We start from the raw sequence: 14,945 nt of genomic DNA on the forward strand, positions 1-14,945 counted from the left end.
CTTCTCATTCAAAACACTGATTTACAAGTTTTAAGATTCACTGTGGTAAATTAGCTTTGTGGATTGGTGTACAAATTGACTGAACAATGAAATCATTTAAACATATTATTGTCAGCTTAGCTCTGCAATTGTCCTGAAAGGAGCTTTCTGTAATGACTGTCATAAGAAAACCTGAATACTGGACTTGAAGATGTACAGGTGTTTTCAAGAACAGTTGAATGAAAACAACACATTTTCCTGCTTGCTTGTGAGGAAAAAGGAAAAGTTTAATTAAAGCAATGCTTTGGGTTAAAAAATTACTTTTTTGTAAAAAACAAAAAAAACTTGGGTCGGGGTTGACACATGAATGTTAAACGTAGAAATGGCAGGACATTTTAAAAAATTTATTTTTCAGACCTTTCTGATTTCTACAGAAAAATCAGGGAAGTTAACATCAAAATTGTATTAAATTACAATTTAGTTAAACTATAGGCTGTTGTTAATCTAAATTATTTGTAGCACAATAAATTTTAAATCAGCAACACTCCCTCTCTGGAGTGCATATTTAATGAAAATGACTGTATTTCCTGCCTTTACTGAAAAAAGCTGAAAAATTTTACTTTTCACATGTAAGGTTAATAAGAGATTTTCTGTTGTGTCGTCTCTTGGACATGGCAGTGTTAATAAATTTGGACCTGGCTGAAGATCTGATACACTGCTGATGTCGCGGTTTATTGCTGTACTACAGCTACTGCAGCAGAGCAAGTACAGTACGGAGACTTGCTACTGCCAAAACATTCATATACATGCCACAGACATACTGTAACATACATGAAATTACCTCAGATAAAGCAGAAGACAAAAGAAATGGACAATACCAGCCAATACAGGTGCATCTCAAAAACTTTGAATATTATGGAAAAGTTATTTATTTTTTGTAATTTAATACAAAATTAAATTACAATTCTTATATTCTAGATTCATTGTATACAAAATGAAATATTTCAAGAGTTTTTTGTTTTAATTCTGATGGTTAAGACTTGCAGTTTAGGGAAATTTAAAATTCTGTATTTTAAAATAATTCAAATATTTTCTCAAAGATCAATCAAAAAAAGATTTACAAAACAGAAATGGTCAAGATCTCCAAAGCAGGTTTAATTATGCACTCAATACTTGGTTGGGGAATTACTGCTTCAATGCGGCATGGCATGGAGGCGATCTGCCTGTGGCACTGCTGAGGCGTTATTGAAGCCCAGGTTGCTTTGATAGTGGCCTTCAGCTCCTCTGTATTGTTTGTCAGTTACGTATATTTCTCTTCCCAATACCCCATAGATTCTCTGGGAGGTTCAGGGATGGTGAGTTGGCTGGCTAATCAAGCACGGTAATATTATGGTCAACAAACCACTTGGAAGTGGTTTTGGCACTGAGGGCAGGCGCTAAAGTCCTGCTGCAAAATAAAAGCAGCATCTCAATAAAGCTTGTCAGCAGATAGAAGTATAAAGTGCTCCAAAATCTCCTGCTAGATGGCTGCATTGACTTTGGACTTGATAAAACACAATGGACCAACACCAGAAGACCCCACGGCTCCCCAAATCATCTCTGACTTGAGAAACTTCACACTGAACTGTCAGCAGCTTGGATTCTGTGCCTCTCCAGTCTTCCTCCAGACTCCAGACCTTAATTTCCAAATGAAATTCAAAATTTACTTTCATCTGAAAAAAGAACTGTGGATAACTGAGCAGCAGACCAGTTCTTTTTCTCCTTACCCCAGGTAAAATGCTTCTGACGTTTTTTTTTTCTAGTTCAGGAGTGGCTTGGTTCTAGGAATGTAACAGCTGTAGCATTTTCTTGAAGATGTCTGAGCGTGGTGATTCTTGATATGCTGACTCTGGCTTCAGTCAACTCCTTATGAAGCTCTCCCAAGTTCTTGAATCTGCTTTTCCTGGCAATCTTCCCAAGGCTGCGTCATCCTTGTTGCTTGTGCATCTTTTCCTACCACACCTTTTCCTTCCAGTCAACTTTCTATGAATATATTTTGATACAGCACTCTGTGAACAGCCAACCCTTTCAGCAATGACCTTCTGTGGCTTACCCTCCTTGTGGAGGGTGTTGATGATTGTCTTCTAGACAACTGTCAAGTCGGTAATATTTCCCATAATTGTGGTTGCATGTTAATAACTAGCCCAAGAGATACCCAGTATTTATACTCAAAATTAATCAAACTAATCAAGCTCAAAATGGAATATTCTCATTTTTTGAGAAACTGATTTTTTTTTTCCTTACTGTAAGTCATAACCATCAGAATTAAAACAAATAAACAAACAAAAAAAAAACTCTTATTTCCGTTTGTGTGCAATAAATATAGAAAATAAAAGAACTTTAGCTTTTTTTGATTTAAATTACAGAAAATAAAGAACTTTTCCATGATATTCAAAAATTTTTAGATGCATCTGTATATGAATGCTGCTGAGTGTAAGAAAACAAAGTCCTGCATCAGCAGATATGCAAATATCTGCACTCATGAATGTAAGCATGACAGGACAGGTCAAAACCCGCCCAAAACAAGCAGATCCACCACCAAGACATACTGCTGCTGTGCAAAAGAGCCAAGACAACCACGTTTAACTATCTATGTGTGCCTCCCAATGTGTGCCATAACAGTGTCTGACCCCTTACAAAAATTAGCCATGATTTAACTACAGATAATAAAATAATAAGATTAATATAGTTCAACAATGGTAACCACGAATTAACCATGGTTTTTATGTACTTTGGCTTTTATCTCAATGCAAACCCTTTCCTATAGACTTTCATTTTAAGTGTGTTACTGTATATGCTAATCGATTGAGCTTAACTTTTTAACCCAAAACATTCCTGTAATATTAATTAAATGAGTATCACCTCAATTCTCTCCATTCTCAGAGCTTGTGAATCGAGAGCAGTCAAAACCACTTTGACCTCTGTGGTCTCCTGTAAGTCCCTTTTATCCCACTGGCCTCATTCAATCTGAAGAGAACAACTTTTCCCAGGCTGTGTGTGTATGTGTTTGCATGCCTAAACTCCTGCAGCTCCTCTGGCTCTGCCCAGGCTTTGTTTAAAAAAAAAAAAAAATTGTTGACAAAACTGAATGGCTAATTGTGAGATGTTGAATGGGCCATCCTCGGAGGATTAGTCTGATGTGGAAAGTACCAATGGTTCCTCATTTTGAGCTTTAAAATCTCTGTATTCATGTTTTTTTTCCTCCTTTGGCTGCAAGGGGTTGGAGAAGACCAACATCTCCACAAATCCAAAGAACCAAGCTGAAGACACTACTCACAAAACAAAGCCACAAAGAGAGCATATAAGTGGGAAGAGGACAGTTTCCAACAGGTAACAGTCAGCATTTTAAGTTTGAATGTTTAGTTCAGCCAAAAAATTTTATTCTGTTGTTTACCAATCCTCACATTGTTCCAAACCTGTATGACTCGCTTTCTTCTGTGAAACATGAAGGTATGTCTGTTTTTTGTCCAAGCAGTGAAAGTCAGTGGGGTCCAGTATTGTTTTTGTTCCCCTTTGACTTAGTGTGTGAAAAAAAAAAAAAAAAAAAATCTTATTTTGTGTTCCACTGAGGAAGAAATTCATATAGGTTTGGAATGATCTCTCTTTCATTTGCACGTAGTCCCTTCTGTGGTAATTACCACAAGGCTTATTTGTTGGAGTTTATAATCCTCTGTGTTGGTATAGTTTAGATGTGTTTCCTGCCAGGATGGTAGTGAGTCATAGCAGATGATTGCAAAATGCCGGTTTGTCAGATAAGCATCTCTGTGAAGCCTGCTCATTCTTTCTCTCTCTCTCTTTATGTGTGTGTGTGTTTATTTTGAAGCTGTCTACATACTTTAATGATAAGCTTTCCAGATAGTAAACCAGTAGCTCAACTGTGGCATGTGTCCGAAGTTATGTACATACGTGTGGGTAGCACACTTGCATGTTTCTAGAATGTAGTGAGGCTAATATATTAAAGATTGGAGGTCTGCTTCTTATTGCACTAAAGAACAGACCTCTGCTACCTATCACTGGATATCATGACCAAGCACTCCATATTACTGACCTCCTTGAGCCCTGACTGGACTGAATTAATGTCTCTTGGAGTTACAAACCTAGGGCTTCTGGGAGGGAGAATTTTAGCAAAGCTGCTTTTCTAAAGGTTGGTTTTAGAGATTTGATAGAGTGTTACTTTACAAAAGACAGGTCCGCTATAAAAAAAAGGCTTATTGTCGGAACTTCAGACTCAAAGCTTCTGGATCCGATCTAATCTGGCTCAATTCTCACAGCAGGGGTCTGGTATATGGTGTGTGTGGTGTCTGATGTGGTGTAGATCTACAATATCCAGGTCCTATGCACATTTTTGGCTGCATGGGCTTTCTGTGTGTTTGTGTGTGTGTGTGTGTGTGTGTGGTAGCTGTTTCTGGTTCATTGGCACACAGTTTGTTGCAAGCTGCAGTTTTCAGATATTAGGGGCCCTATTTTAACGATCTAAACCCAAAGTGTAAAGTGTACGACGCAGGTGCATTAAGGGCGTGTCCAAATCCACTTTTGCTATTTTAATGAAGGAAAAACGGTCCGTGCACCGGGGTGCATTTTCGGAATGAGTTGTCCATATTCTCTTAAGTAATGGTCGTAACGTTCAATAAACCAATCAGAGTGTCATCTCCCATTCCCTTTAAGAGCGAGATGTGCTCGCTATTTACATGGCGGAATTTGTTGGCGGAAAAGCTGAACGCTTCTCAAGCGAATGGCTGTGATGCCAACTTAGCAACTTTGTCGCTAGATTTAGTACCTTTTTCAAAAAAGCGCCTAACGACAAATCTAGTGACTTTCTTGGACAAACCTTATTTAGTCTCTGAGACTGCCGCACAAGTGAGGTCTCTCTTTCCCAAAGCACACACCTCTCTCTCTCTCTCTCTCTCTGCATCTCTGTTCAGCGATCGCAGAGAGGAGCAGCACTTTAAGTAAAAAAAAATTAAATTAAATTTTATATATATATATTCTGGTGCTTCTAATTCTATTTTACATGCAAGCATAGCCGAAATCACAGCACAACCATCGTCTTAATCATTTGTTTATTTGATTTCATTAGACAATGTCGTGAATAGGATTTCAGTGCAGATTAATATCTTTGAGAGCTGGTTATGTCATTATTATATTCATTTCGTTGTCTGACAACAGAAACATTAAAACATAATTATAAAAACAGTTTAATTGAGAAATTGGCTGCTTTAAAATGCAGTACATGAGCACAGTGAGGCAAGACAATACGACGCACTTACGTCAAGAATATGCTAATTAGCGTATGACATCATCTGGCGACATTTAGCGACTTTTCAGGCAGGGTTTAGCTACTTTTGCTTCGAAAGAAGTTGGCATCACTGCTGGGCGAGAAAATGCGAATGGCGCCGGACTGAAACTAGCAAACATACTTGCGCTGCACCTTGCGTCGCATTGCGCCGGGTGTATGATAGGGCCCTAACAGTTCACTTTTATCTTCCTGGGTCAAATTTTTTTAATTCACTTAGACTGCTTTAAGTGAGGGTGTAAAACCCGGGTCCTCATACTCAAATTACACTAGCCAGGCATGGGTCTGTATGTCTTTTTACAAACATGAATGTTAGCTATAAACTAGAATGCGAGCTAGAATGTTATTGCCATGTTTACTGATGCATGTTCAGCCAGTTATTTAAAGGGATAGTTCACCCAAAAATCATAATTATGTCATTAATAACTCACCCTCATGTCGTTCCAAACCAGTAAGACCTCCATTTATCTTCGGAACACAGTTTAAGATATTTTAGATTTAGTCCGAGAGCTCTCAGTCCCTCCATTGAAACTGTGTGTACGGTATACTGTCCATGTCCAGAAAGGTAAGAAAAACATCATCAAAGTAGTCCATGTGACATCAGAGGGTCAGTTAGAATATTTTGAAGCATCGAACATACATTTTCGTCCAAAAATGTAGGCTTTATTCAGCATTGTCTTCTCTTCCATGTCTGTTGTGAGAGAGTTCAAATCAAAGCAGTTTGTCAAATCAGTTCAGTCAGTTTACTGTTTGAGTACATGAATTACTCCGGTATTAGTTTGTTTTAACTCAGAGGGAGTGTCAGCCACATTTAAAATGCTCAGCTTTTTAAATGGAAAAAATGAACATAAAATGATATATAAATAAATTTTACTGTAACGTGATTCCTATCAAACAATGTCTCCCCTATGCAGCCATTCCTCATCAGATGAAGGTGAGAAAAGTTCTGATGAAAGAAAAGATCTCAGAGAGTCTGAGGAGAAGATATCCTGCTTTCAGTCTTTCACTGCAGGAGAGAAGGATGTGAGAATGAAGAAAGATGAGAATGTGATAGAAAACACGGTAAGCAGTCATGTTGCATAACATAAATTGAAGATGGGTCAGGTTAGTTTATTCTTACTGTTTTTATTTTCACTGACATCATCTTATGTACTCATGTGATCTGCAGTGGCTCCACACATCCTCTCACACCCCTCATGAGTCTCCACTCTCCTGCCCCTTTCTTTCTGGGTCGCTGTGTCTCAGTGTTTCCTCCTTCCTAAAGACAACCAACCATGTTTTCCATTCCTTCACTCACAGTGTGACCAGTTGCATCTCTTTATGTCCCTCTCTTTCTCCTACTAGGAGACAAAGTTTGGGCACATGTATTAATGAAAAAAGTGAAGGGGGTGGGGGGTCAGCACTTGTTTTTGCATGTTGTTTTACCACAAAAGATAAGACACAGACTGCTTTGTTTCAGTTTTCTTTAATTTGCTGGCAAGACATATTTCTTAAGCAGTGATGCATCTCTCAGGGCAAACTGTCTTTAGGAAGCAAAATATCTAAGACAAAACTATAATCTAAAATTTAGCACTTATAAGGGGTATAAGATGGATATAAGATGGTGTGAAACTGTATCCATTCAAGATCTCAAAGTAATTCTCCATCTTATCCTCAATGTATTTATATTGTGTATTCTAGGTTGCACAGAATGAGCAGAAAGTGAGAAAAAGGCAGTGTTTTGAGGGCACGGAGGAGCCAAAAGCCGCCACACCAGTTCTGCAGAGACAGGACTCAGGTCAGCGGAGCATCAAAGGCATCCTGAAGAAGAGCCATTCAACTAGTCTGGACACAGAACCCACTGAGCTGGAGCAGATCACAACTCCTGCCATCATAACCTGCAAGGAGCTGACTGTTGTTGATGGAAAGAAGGACAATAATGATGAGGTTGAGTATGATGATGAGGATAGAGAAAACAAGAAGCTTCAGAGAGAGGAAAGCAGCTCGAGTGAGACTCCTCGCACTCCTTCCCCAGATTCTGTGGACGAAACTCCCTCCATCTCCCAATCTGTAGAAGGGGAGGAGCTAGACAGCAGCCTGGATGGGAGCATGAGCTCCTCCCTAAAAGAGAGGTATTGTGGGAGTAGTCTTTATAATGTTCTTTAGTTTGATTGGCAGCTGTGGTTACTATTTTTGGGGGGTGAGTGTGGGGGAGAGTTGGAAAAGTAGTTTTTATGCTTAAAAGCATTCCTGTAATTTAAACTGTAGAGCTGTTTGAGCTAGCAATGCCAAGGCCATATGTTTGCATTTCATCAGTTCATTCATTCCCTGAAAATCTAAGTTGCTTTGGATGAAAGTGTCTGGCAAATGTATTATGTTGTGGCTGATGCTAATTCTTTGTTTGAAGTCTTATAATTGGTTTGTTATGGCTTTTGATAGCAATTAATCATTTGACTCAGTGACAGACTATAAGAATAAAAACATGTATTATGAACGAAATAAGAATAATGATTTATTTTATTTAGTTGTTTTGTGTTTGCAAATTTATTTTAAATAATTGAATACATTTTTCATTTTCACTTGTTTTAATTGTTTAAAATGCTATGCTTGGAAAAATGTGAATGTTAGTCTGAAGATATTTTAAGTAGAAAATATGAATATCAAAATATAAATAAAATAAAATCAGTTAAACAAATCTTCAGAGTATCTAAACTGGGTTTGAACCCTCATCTACTGTATGTGCAATAAGGAGCACTTTTAATTACCAAGCTTTAAATGAACCCACAGAAGTCCAATAATGGGATGTTTGTTATACCACTGACACAGTCTAAACACAAAAGCTGCTTAAGTGGAAAGTTAATTCTCTATGTCTGTAATGTAATACTTAGCCTTTTTGTTTGGCAGGCTGGCCGAGTTGGAGAGTAGTGATGATGACAGGAGGGGCAAGCTAAAGAATAAACTCACCAATGTGGTCCAGTCATCTCTGGCTGACCGTTGCGTCCAGCTGCAGGAAAGTGAGAATGCCTGGAGGAAGAAGGTACCCACACACTCTCTGAAACAGCTTCCACTTTCTCTGTCGGTAGCTGAGAAAAATGGGCTGAATTAACCTATTGAAACTCTACACTTTTGTTGTTGTGTGCAGTTTGGGGTTCATGCAGTGTCTGTGTTTGTTTGTTGTTGATCTCGATTTGAACAGGGGTTAGTGGGATGGTAAATCCACTGGGAATGGTGGAGGAGGAAGAGTTAGTTTTCAGTGCTGAATCAGCAAGTTCTTATGAGAAGGGGGTGTGAGCACAGGCGGAGGAGGATTTCCACTCTGCTTTTCCAGTTCCTGGAATCTGATCAGCATATCCAGTTTCATGTATTTCTAGATCAAGTCACCTTTATTTGTATAGCGCTTTATACAATTCTGGTTGTTTCAAAGCAGCTTTACAGTGTCAAACAGGAAAATAGTTTGTCAGTAATGCTAGAAGACAGCAACAAAGAGTAATTTTTCTAGATAAGGTCAGTCCATTGATGATTCAGTGATGTCATCTTCCAGTTCAGCTCTTTTCCAATAGTGTCTGTGCAATCAGTCAAGCGTCCCGAACTAAGCAAGCCAAAGACAACAGTGGCAAGGAACCAAAACTCCATCAGTGACAGAAATGTAGAAAAAACCTTGGGAGAAGCTAGGCTCAGTTGGAGGGCCAGTTTCCTCTAGCCAGACTATGTCATTCAATCATTTATACCCACAAAAAAATACAGAATAGTGTTTTTCCCTTGTTGATTTTAAAGGCACGGTAAAAAAGAGAAAAATGTAATTAGTTGATATCTGGTAGGAGGAATTCAATATAATGGCAGTATATCATGACTTGAACACAAAAGTTGTTGATCTTTTTTTTTTTTTGTGGTCAAAATCAACCTTATTCTAAATGGCATGCTTTCAGTCATATAGACTAAAAAAGTCTGTTGCATGCTCATGTCAAGTAAAGTGCCCCTATTATGGATTTTTGAAAAAATTAAATTTCATGCAGTGTTTGTAACACAGCTCTAAAGTGAATGAAAAAATCCTGCAAAATTTTAAATCTTAAAGTGCACTGTGTATAAAGTTATTGTCTTTCAAAAGAAAGAATCGACTCTGAGTCATGAAAACGAGTCTTTTTTAGAATCTTTAGCTATTTCAAGGTGACGTCAAAAACTTAGCGTATTTATGCCCGCCCACTTGTTGCACATGCAGACCCAGAAAAACATGAACCTCCCCTCCCTTAGACACCGTGGGAGATTCCTGTGGAGAAGATGCTGTGCTCTGCACTGTGAGGGGAAATCCATTAGGGTACAGTTGGGCTATGTCGAAAAACTCCCAACTCATTTTCTCCTCCAACTTCAAAATCATCCTACATCGCTACAGTTGCACCAACCCAGTGTTTACATACATGCAAGGATGGTCAAACACTCTTTCCCAAAAAATAAAATAAAAAATGTAAACAACGATGTAGGGCGATTTTGAAGTTGGAGGAGAAAAATGTTGGAAGTTTTTAGACACACCCTGTCTGAACAGTGTTGTACACTGAGTATGCATGCGCAATCGCAGAGCTTGACAAGACGAGCAAAAATGTATAATTAATTTTTTATTTTTTTTTATAAAATTAAGAAAATTACAGATCATTTCGTTATATAAGTTGCGACTGATAAATTATTTGTGATCTGAAGAAAGGGAGACCTGAACATCTTGGATGACATGGGGGTGAATAAATTATCAGGAGCGTTAAGCGTTCTGACAACTCGGTTCACTCCCATGGTAACGTTGTTCAAACGTTGCTGTGCATATTAACAATATCTCCCAGCCTAGCTCACTCTTCTCCCAAACGTGGAGGGGAACTTTTCCCTAATTCAGTAACATGTTATTCAAAACCACATGTTGCGGTTTTCACTCGCTATGATGATGGCAATGGACATGAGCGGGAAGTTATAGTTCTCAATGAATCTGTTCACAAAAATTTGCAGCGCAAAATCAGCAACTATTCCTTTTAATGCTGACAACCATGTTATTAGTTTGTCATGTGGTAGGAAAAAAGTTTGCACACTATTGTTCCAATAAGTATAAAATATTTTTTTTTTACGATATTATGAACAGAACTTTGATATTTCAAACATACTGAAATACTTCAGCCGCGCAGTGAAGGGTGATGGCTGAGCGGTGTTTCTGATTTCAGTGAACGAGGAGTGGAGCGGGAGCAGGGAATGGTGAACCCGGAGCGGAGGGAAAATTTTTGACACTTAATTCTGCTCACATAGTCTGCCGGACACCACCACACAAATGTGGCTTTTGTTTACTGCCCTCCTGCAGGATTTAACAGGTTTAACACAGACAGCTCACTACCAGAGACACTGTTAGGCAATTCTAGTTGCGTTTTTCATCAATTCATTTCTAAAATGATCCTTTCACTATGTTCTGGCCTGCCATCTCGTGGCAATTTTTTTTGGCCCGATGCCAAACTTACTTGCTCACCCCTGCACTAGATAGTGTGAATGCATTCTTTTCCTTGCACAGTACCATCACACAAATTCAAAAGACCTGGAATGCATGAGTCATGTAGACTAGTTTTATGGGGGGGGGTGGGGGGGTTCGGTATTTGAATTCTGTTTTGAAACTGTTGTTATATCGAAAGAGATGTGTAAAGATTCTTCATTAGTATAAATTTATATATAAAAAAAATATATATACATATATATTTTATATTATTATTTTATATGTTACATTTATATTATATGCAAATAATATATAGGCTTGGAACAACATGAGTAATTAATTAAAGAATAACAAATTTGCATCTTTTCAGTTCCACTCTGTGAGATTTTCTTAAAGGGGTGATTGATTGCGATTTAACTTTTTTAACTTTAGTTAGTGTGTAATGTTGTTGTTAAAGCTTAAACAACATCTGCAAAGCTACGACGCTCAAAGTTCAGTGCAAAGATGTGCAAAGCGATGTTGTGATACTGTTTAAACTAAACAATTACTTTACAAAAATGCTACCACGCAATCATGTATTGTGCTGTAATAATTCTTTAATCAGGATTAAACCGTACATCAAAAGCAAACAAACAGCTGCAGCATTTAGAAATGAGAGCATATCTAAAAAGTATAAAACAACTACAAATAAAAAAACATACCATTCTGAAACATCTTTTAAGAGCTGTGCTTTCACAGGTTCTGCTCAATCCTCCTCATTAATATTCTCTGGGTTTGATTTGGGCTCAAATTGATAAGGCAATATTGACGCCGTTGTTTATCATACACTGGAGCACATGCAACTACCCATAATGGTAAGGTGGCATGAAGTTTCTGAACAATTAACACTAGGCAGTTGGGAATAACAACACACTGGCCAGCTAACCAATCTGAGCCCATTGCATATTTCTGAGGGAGGAGCTTCACAGAACCAGGAACTCAACAGACCATCTTGACAAGAACAGAAATAGCGGTGTAGAATAAATGTTGAAAAAATAAACATGAACACATTAAAAAAAAGCTGATCTACCACCCCTTTAACATTGTTATAAAGTCTCATTAGCTGCCACCGCTGGGGAAGCGGCACTAACACACCCACTTACCTCATTCATCCTCCGTATCGTTCCTTCCTGCCATTTCCGCATTTGGGGGAGTGGGTGCACAAGCGATCACGATAGCACATGGACATTTTCCCATTTCTCCACTCTCCATCTATATCCATTTCCTGGTCATTTCATACTGCACTTGTCTTGTTGTTTCGTCCCTGAATTGTTTGTGTGGGTGTAGTCGGTCTTCTGGCGGGAAACGTTGCACCGGCCAAACCGAATGAACAAGCTGCAGCTGGGTATGACATTGTGGGATATAAGTGGGGATTGAAGTATTATTGATTGGTTATAATGTGTGGCAAGTAGATGAGGTACTTGTGTGTATTTTAAATGTTATATATGTGCTACCGTGGTGCCTTGAGCAAACCCAAAACCCTTAACGTTACTGTATATTGTGGATACCGGTTTATTTCCTGTATATTTCATAGTTGGATTTTTTTTCTTGTTTATTTTCCCTCTTTGTTGTTTCTTTGGTACTTCGGATTTTTGTAATTTTATGTGTGCGCTTGTAGATACTCTTCACTGTGGATGAACTTTCTGGCACTGTAAATAAATTCCACCCTGAACAGAAGTGCTTCTGTGAGTGAGCCATTGTTTTAACATCCCGTCATGAATTCGCATTCCTTTTGACCTCAAAGTACGCTGGTATGATTTGTCACTACTTAAAAATCCAGTGATGCCCCTGTCCGCACGCAGTATTCAAAACAAGCAACAGAAAAAGATGAAAAGTTCAACCAATCGTATCTTTTTTTGTTTGTTTTTGATTTAAATAATCTCTGCGTTTTATTTCTCAGCTAGTAGCCTATAGTTTATAGTTTCAGTTCAAAGCGGCTCGCGCTCACCCCGTTAGAAGCTCTGACAGATAGGGTGCGTGTGAGGCTGATGGAGACGCGCCGTTTAATGTATTTGAGATGTGCTGTTTTCCTTTATGCTTAATTTACATTGCACAGGTATATTAGCGATTCTCTGCTAATCTCCACAGACTTCATTTAGAACTAGCGCCGCCATGCGCATGTGCACCGAGACAGAGCTCAATGAAATAGGAGCGAAACAACTCTGACTAAAGTATACATTTTGCTGAAATATTTGTAGTTGCACAATAAATGTGACATGTAGAATTTTTAACCTACAAGTCAGTGTATTTGTATGATAGCACTAACTCTAAAGTTTAATGGGTTAATCAAAATAGCCTTTTTACTCAGTCTGTAATTTTATTATTTTCATTTTTAGTTTAGTTTTTAATTCTGCTTTAATGATTTTAACCCTTTATTGCACATAATATATGCCTACATGCTTACATTCACTTTGTTTAATCCAAATGCAAAATACCAAGATATACAGTCGTGGCCAAAAGTTTTGAGAATTACATAAATATTAGTTTTTAAAAAGTTTGCTGCTAAACTGCTTTTAGATCTGTGTTTCAGTTCTTTCTGTGACGTACTGAAATATAATTACAAGCACTTCATACGTTTCAAAGGCTTTTATCGACAATTATATGACATTTATGCAAAGAGTCAGTATTTGCAGTGTTGGCCCTTCTTTTTCAGGACCTCTGCAATTCGACTGGGCATGCTCTCAATCAACTTCCGGGCCAAATCCTGACTGATAGCAACCCATTCTTTCATAATCACTTCTTGGAGTTTGTCAGAATTAGTGGGTTTTTGTTTGTCCACCCGCCTCTTGAGGATTTGACCACAAGTTCTCAATGGGATTAAGATCTGGGGAGTTTCCAGGCCATGGACCCAAAATTTCAACATTCTGGTGCCCGAGCCACTTAGTTATCACTTTTGCCTTATGGCACGGTGCTCCATCATGCTGGAAAATGCATTGTTCTTCACCAAACTGTTGTTGGATTGTTGGAAGAAGTTGCTGTTGGAGGGTGTTTTGGTACCATTCTTTATTCATGGCTGTGTTTTTGGGCAGAATTGTGAGTGAGCCCACTCCCTTGGATGAGAAGCAACCCCACACATGAATGGTGTCAGGATGCTTTACTGTTGGCATGACACAGGACTGATGGTAGCGCTCACCTTTTCTTCTCCAGACAAGCCTTTTTCCAGATGCCCCAAACAATCTGAAAGGGGCTTCACCGGAGAATATGACTTTGCCCCGGTCCTCAGCAGTCCATTCACTATACTTTTTGCAGAAGATCAATCTGTCCCTGATGTTTTTTTTTGGAGAGAAGTGGCTTCTTTGCTGCCCTTCTTGACACCAGGCCATCTTCCAAAAGTCTTCGCCTCACTGTGCATGCAGATGCGCTCACACCTGCCTGCTGCCATTCCTGAGCAAGCTCTGCACTGGTGGCACACCGATCCCGCAGTTGAATCCTCTTTAGTAGACGATGGCACTTGCTGGACTTTCTTGGGTGCCCTGAAGCCTTCTTTACAAGAATTGAAGCTCTTTCCTTGAAGTTCTTGATGATCCTATAAATTGTTGATTTACTGTAGGTGCAATCTTAGTAGCCACAATATCCTTGCCTGTAAAGCCATTTTTATCCAACGCAATGATGGCTGCACGCGTTTCTTTGCAGGTCACCATGGTTAACAATGGAAGAACAATTATTTCAAGCACCACCCTCTTTTTAACATGTCAAGTCTGCCATTCTAACCCAATCAGCCTGACATAATGATCTCCAGCCTTGTGCTCGTCAACATTCTCACCTGAGTTAACAAGAAGATTATTGAAATGATCTCAGCAGGTCCTTTAATGACAGCATTGAAATGCAGTAGAAAGGTTTTTTTGGGATTAAGTTAATTTATGGCAAAGAAGGACTATGAAATTCATCTGATCACTCTTCATAACATTCTGGAGTATATGCAAATTACTATTATAAAAACTTAAGCAGCAACTTTCCAATTTCCAATATTTATGTAATTCTCAAAACTTTTGGCCACGACTGTACAGGCTACCATATACCGCAAATCAGCCCAAAAATACAAGATATGAATTTTTGCTCATATTGCCCAGCCCAATACAGAAGTGTACTGGAGTTTTAAAGTCTACTGGAATTATTTTTTTATAGTATAAAAAATAAATAAATGGCAAAAATTAACTAATCAGTTAT

The 14,945-nt window shown here is 38.5% G+C and overlaps 1 protein-coding gene across 1 annotated transcript in view; it reads left to right on the forward strand.

The window, feature by feature from the left end:
- svild (supervillin d) overlaps positions 1–14,945 on the forward strand; it is a 75,234-nt gene that overhangs the window by 7,993 nt on the left and 52,296 nt on the right. The window contains exons 4-7 of the mRNA XM_059530692.1: positions 3,236–3,348; positions 6,226–6,373; positions 6,992–7,422; positions 8,195–8,327. Of these exons, the coding sequence (XP_059386675.1) occupies positions 3,236–3,348; positions 6,226–6,373; positions 6,992–7,422; positions 8,195–8,327 (825 nt within the window). The remainder of the gene's footprint in view (positions 1–3,235; positions 3,349–6,225; positions 6,374–6,991; positions 7,423–8,194; positions 8,328–14,945) is intronic.

Source organism: Carassius carassius, chromosome 39 (assembly GCF_963082965.1).
Source record: "Carassius carassius chromosome 39, fCarCar2.1, whole genome shotgun sequence".
Classification (NCBI taxonomy): domain Eukaryota; kingdom Metazoa; phylum Chordata; class Actinopteri; order Cypriniformes; family Cyprinidae; genus Carassius; species Carassius carassius.